The sequence below is a fragment of the Micrasema longulum genome, unplaced genomic scaffold, assembly GCF_059751315.1.
Source record: "Micrasema longulum isolate JH-2025_06_02 unplaced genomic scaffold, ASM5975131v1 h1tg000564l, whole genome shotgun sequence".
In the NCBI taxonomy this organism is placed as follows: domain Eukaryota; kingdom Metazoa; phylum Arthropoda; class Insecta; order Trichoptera; family Brachycentridae; genus Micrasema; species Micrasema longulum.
In genome coordinates, this window is record NW_028277760.1 from 273,768 (window position 1) to 280,111 (window position 6,344).

Below are 6,344 nucleotides of genomic sequence, written 5' to 3' on the forward strand. Positions count from 1 at the left end.
TAACTAATATAATCTGTAAAATAACTACATTCTGTCTTCTTTCTCTCCTCCCTCACTACCATTTCTCTACTTGCAAAGGTCTAAGATTACATTTGAATAAATATTTGTTTCATAAAGAATTTAGTACATTTAGTACATTCAGCTGGTCAGAAATTTAGTATTGGGTGAGTTCGGGTCTCATGCTACAACTTCCAGAGACTCACTTATACTAGATTAAATTGGGTTCCAACCCGAGGTTGACGGTGAAGAGGGGTGTTGATAACCTTACATATAATTGCTTTATAAAATGGAAACTTCACTGTTCCATTAGAATTAAGTCTTATTGTATAGAATATTAAACTTTGTAACTGTACTGTATGTTTCCTAAATAAAACAAAATAAAAAAAATAAAAAAAAAAAAAAAAAATAGATAAAATCATTGGAAAACATAAATCTATGGACCAACGCAATAAACAAAACAAAAAAATTGACATAGAAAATGAACTGATAATCTGTGTAAACTAGGTAAAATATATTGTTCATGAAAAATGAGAGTTAGAAAATAGAAACATACGTTTGGTTCGGTGTTAGTTTAGTATTGATAACGAATTAATATCGGTGACTTATAAAATCAAAAATAAAGTTTTCTCTTCCGGTGATTTGATTTTGTTCAATCGGCAACAATGGCTCTGACGTGCAGTAATTTTATCGGGGCTTTTTTCAGTTTTATTGGAATATTTTTAGGTTATTCCGCCTTCATAACATTCACATTTGTTTATCACAATTATCACGCTGGCGTTTTTTCATTTTTATCAGGTAATTATGTGACCCCTGTATTCAGTTCTATAAAATTAGCCTTATTTTCTGTGTTATCTAAATTGTTCAATTTGTGCAGGCATCTACGCGTCAATTGTGTTTCTGATGAACATATTGGACATCAAAGGCCGCATTAACGAATGGTATACGAGGGAACATTTGAGATCTATGAGGCTGTTTTCATTTGTTGGGATGTTGACCGGTCTTTCGACTACCATTTGGTATCTCTTTGTCTACATATATTTTAGAATACGTAAGTCATCCATATGCTTGTCTTATCTTACTTATAAAACATTTCAAAACAATGTATGAGTAAGCGTTTAAATATTATTATATTAATAGATTATATTCTAATCCTGTAGCAACCGAATACGGACTTAAAAATCACATTATTTATTATTTAAATAATTATTGTTTTTTATCATCCCAATCATCATCATTTTCATATCCGCAGCCAGTGGGGCATAGGACACTGAATTGGCACTCCAATAGCAGCATGCCTGGATCAGTTTTGTTTCATAGAGGGCTTACCACCTTAGTGATTAGTTTTATGCTTCAGAAGCCAGTCCTGAAACAATGGCTGGGGGGGTTGTGCGCCATCCATTTTCAAGCCGCTCATAATTTCTCAGAAATTATTACTGATAATAATGTTCTGGCGCCCGTTAGAATAGCTGTTCCAATACATGAAGGTGCTGGATATGCGACAACTGTACCTAAAAGAAGCACTTACACACTTTTGGTCAAACAATAAGGAGAGGTCTCAGCAAAATGTCGGTACGAGGTTTTCCCAGAGCATGAATTATGTCATACCCAAAACCCGTACGACTTTTGCTCAGAGACATCTCTCATTTATCGCACTGAGAGTGTTCAATATTTTGGAAGAACGTATCAAGCTCTCTAGGACAAAAATTATTTTAGAAGTTAAGGACTGGATTTTCCTTAGTGGGAGGGATTTGAGTGGGAAACTCCTTTATGATTTTCCAAGTGCTTGAGTTTACTGTTTGCCATATAAATGTTTTTTTAAAATATTTGTTTATAATTATTTTTTATGTTTCTAATCCTATATTTGTGTTGATATACTCATGTGTCTGTGTCATATAATTGCTCGTCCCATCTCAACACAGAACTTTTAGTACCATGAAGTTGAAGTCTCAAATAATATACAATAAACTTATGTATGTAAATAAATAAATGAAATATTGCTGTGTACAATCACCTTTAAAACCGATATGTTACGTCCATCCTGTCAGGAATCGAACCTAGAAGAACCATGGTAGGCAAACCCATCAATCGCTGCACTACAGGGCCAACTTATCTCCACTCAATTTTTTCAGAATTTTTACCTGAGAATAGCCATCGAAACTTAGGGTTTTAGTTAGAATTATATTGTTTATCACAATCTTTAAAACAATGACGGATCATAAGTACTGTACATGCCTAGACTGTAATGTAATGTGTTGGTAGCAACTTTCTTTTCTACATTTGAACAAACTCAAAATATTGTTTACTAAACCAACTGGTCCATTAAGAAATAATTATTTTTTTTAAATACCTACATCGATGGTTTCAGCTCTCTTCACACAAAATCAGCATATGGAATAATTTAAGAAATATGTAAATTCAAACATGGGCAGAATAGTGAATGTTACATAGTATGTAAAGTGCCCAGTTTAATGAGCCAATGACGAAGTCGTAATTTTATTTTTTATTTAATTTATTTTAAAAACCCAAACATGTGCATAAATTTTCAAAACTGTTTGCCATCATGTTATGGCGAGAATAGAATCGAACCTTAAGAAACCGGTATCTTGCGGTAAATAATAAATTCCTTTTTGTGGTCCAAAATAAGTAAACAAACAAACCATCACGCCGTTTCTCTGTAGGGGTAGGCAGAGAGGATAGAATGCCATATCACTCTGTCTTTGCATACAGACCTCGCTTCTTCTACATTCATACAGTCTGGTAGTTCACGCAAGGAGGCTAGCACGTGTGTACTCTAGTACGCACCCGTGCGCTGTCTCGCCGAAGCGAGTTGGTTCCAACACTGCCACGAGGCATAACTAATAACTTCGTTCCTAACTATTGTAATTTAAAGTAAATAAACTAACTTCATATGTAAAAAGTGTTTTTTATTCTTACTCTTGACATGTCCATCTTCAAGTATTTGATGGACTTGATTTCTTCCTCGTTTTCTGCACCCATCAACATTCGCATCGTATATCCTTTTAGCCGTTATTTCGCTGTCCATTCGCTCTAAATGTCCAAACCAACTCAACACCCCTTTCTTGATTCTGTCGATTATGCATGTCTCAGCCTTACATAGTTCACGGATCTCGACATTTGTGCACCTATCATACATCGTTTTACCACACATTCGCCTGAGGAATGCGTTTTGACATTATTTAACCTACTTTCATAATTTTTTTCCAATTCCACACTTGATTCCCATACATTAGAGTTGGCACTAAAACTCCATTGTGAACTGCTGGTTTTGCCTCCTGCAACAAACATTTGTTTGCCAAAGTAGATTTTAGTGCACCGTTCAGTCTGTTCCCGGCACCCACCCTGTTTTTAATATATATCTCAATCTTTCCATCCTTAGTAAACATACTTCACAGATACACAAATTCTTCTACCTGATTCAGAATGTCTCCGTTCACACTGATCTCGCATTTAGTTCTATTTTCATCCCTTTCAGAAAACATAACTTTCGGTTCACCAACATTCATAAGCAAATCGCTTTTCTTGCATACATCGTAGACTTTTGTTACCAAGTATTGCAGGTCTTCTTTGCTGCTAGCAAGAAGCACGGCATTGTCATTTTTCAATGTCGTTTATCAGTTTAACAATCACAGTCCGCGGAGAAGCGTTCTTCTAGCTGATCATCGTCTTGGGAGTAATCCGGTATACCGCCTCCACATCCTTCCCATAAGCCCTGTAAGCCGCCGCCATGAGGCCTATAAATGTCTAGTCTTCTATATTGGAATTCCCGTAGGTGTAGACAGAGAGGATAGAACGCCATATCACTATCTTTGGGTACAGACCTTGCTTACTTTACATTCATACATCTTCTCATACACGCCCGCTGATTATTCTGACTCAAAGTATTTGTTGAATTTGATCTTTCAGTGTGTTAATCTTGAACATTTGTTTCAGCCATTCTTCCAATTGACACAAGCATGCTGATTCCATCTGTATGGTCCATCATGACATTGAAATGGAGTGTTGTCCTGTTCTTCTCAACCAAGAAGTATACGAGAATAATTGAAGAAGAACAAGTCCTATTGCCCACGACTAGCGGAAGACAATATTAACTTCGAAACCGACCCAATTTCAAAAGAACAAAATGTCAAATTGCATTTTAAAAGATTTTTTATGTGTCTTTTTAAACTTATAAGCTAGCCAGACATGTAATACAATACAATTGCTTGTAAACATGTTTTTTCTGAATGTTAAGTATAACTTACCTTTTAAAAATAATTTGAACTTTATTATCAAGAATACATTTTGTATTTTTATATTAATGTGTTAATAAGCTACAAATTGCGAGGTAATTACTACAACTAGGTAACTTCAAAATCACCATTTGTGAGTTACCCACTAAAAACTTTTTTTATCCTTCCCCATGAAAACTACAAATCATGCATTAAAATCATCATAGTATGATTTTAATGAATCACCACTTGCCTATAGTAGCATTCATGGACGAAGATACAACTATGTATATGTTTTAGTCGAAAAATCAAAATTGCTGATTTTGAAGTTATCAACTATAGTAATTGCCCCACGATTTGATTCTATGTTATTAACATTCATATTTCAGTTGTCTATGAAAAATATACATATGTAGTTTTTTTTTTTTTTTTTTTAATTTTAAAATGTTATTTTTTTAAATAATTTACAGTAATCTCTCAGTAATCCGCCGCTCGATAATCCGACAACTACTATAATCTTTTTTTATTTTTACTAATTGAAAACACAAAATTAGGCTCTATAATTCGCCGGTATTCAGATGTCGAATTCAGTAGTTCGCCGCAAACAAACGACACTGGACAAGTAGTTTGTTATTTTAAAAATAATTTGAATTAATTTAGCTGTACATAAGATGCAAGTACAGATTCCTCAATAAAAACTATTTTTCCGGAATATCTGTTTGAAAATTTTACCATATTTTGTTGGTATGTATAATAATCTGTTATTTTCACTAATTGAACACTTGCCTGATTTTTCGGGTGGTGGATTACTGAGAGAGTATTTTCTGTATTTAAATTTAGACTTAAGTCAACCGTGATCTTTATAATAAGATAAGTTACCTTTTTGTTTTATTTATTGGTAGCATTTTTCTGGCCGTGTGTCAAAAGCAAACTACTTGACAACTTTTTGAATTGTATTATAGTGTCCATCATTTTGGCTGATTTGATGGACTCACAATTTAGTTCAAACTGTCTACCCAGAAAAATGCTACCAGAATCTGAAAAGCTGTGAAAATTCGCAAAGTCAAATTTTGTTGTACTTTTGTTCCACTGTGATCTGTAAAGAACTGTAATGCCATCTTCAAAAACTGAAGAATTTTTTGACCCGTTTTTCAGTCTTAGAGGATCATTACTGAAATGAAAATAAGGCGACCTCCGTGGTATAATAGTTAAAATACTTGACTCATGTACAGAAAGTTCCTGGTTCGACTCTCGGTGAGAAAAATATTATTTGTCTTTTTTCTTAAGCCTTAGTGTTCTGTGCCACTGTTTACCACTGTAATAAGACTTCTTGGTCTGTTGTGATGTTAAAAAAAAACGATTTTAAAAAAATAATATTATCTTCGTAATATTTGGTTTGAACACCAGAAAAAGTTGTGTTAAAAATGTTCAATAATTGTTGCGTTTTTGTCAAAAATGAGTTGTTTTATATTACTTTTTTCATGGGACCCATTTGGTTCACTTTGAGAAAAATGCAACAATTATTTTATTTTCAACTTAAACAAATTTTAAGTACACGTTATTAGATATATACACATTTAGTTTTCCTAAGGATATGGTTTCCGTTCCGAAACTTTTTTAAATCAAAAGAAATATTTGTGTTCTTATGATTTATCCAAATATTATAATGTTGGTGCTATCTTCAAAGAGTCGTAAATAACTCATCAAAACATGGGAATCAAGTTGGGGTAGATTGGAGTTTGAACCTCACATCTTTGATCCATGAGTCCACAACACTAGCCAGGAGACCGCAACCCGATTAAAAAATAAATCAATGCAGAATGAATACTTCTCAATAGTTTTTACGTTTTTCCACTGTGTTCATTGTAGAATCTCTTGGTTTCCTGCTTCCATAAGAATTTTACCAGCTACTGTGAAATATTTTCTGTCTTTTACAAATATTTTCAGGAAATAAAACTAAACCCCTTAGAGGTTCAAATTAGCGGGGCTTAATTGTTATTTGTATTTTATCATAAAGAACGTCTCATATGTGAACAATGGAGTGCTGGTGCCTACCCTTATGAATGGAATTGTAAAAACAAGTATGAAAGTGGGCTGAAGACAAATAAATAGGCT

General features: G+C 33.7%; 1 protein-coding gene across 1 annotated transcript; it reads left to right on the forward strand.

Annotated features, from left to right (window-relative positions):
- The first annotated feature begins 482 nt into the window (after window positions 1-482).
- LOC148280591 (uncharacterized) lies at window positions 483-4,652 on the forward strand. The gene is made up of 3 exons (XM_088228156.1): window positions 483-795; window positions 875-1,048; window positions 3,952-4,652. The coding sequence occupies exons 1-3, from the start codon at window positions 663-665 to the stop codon at window positions 4,107-4,109; spliced, it is 465 nt and encodes a 154-aa protein (XP_088084282.1). The 5' UTR covers window positions 483-662; the 3' UTR covers window positions 4,110-4,652.
- Window positions 4,653-6,344: the final 1,692 nt, after the last annotated feature.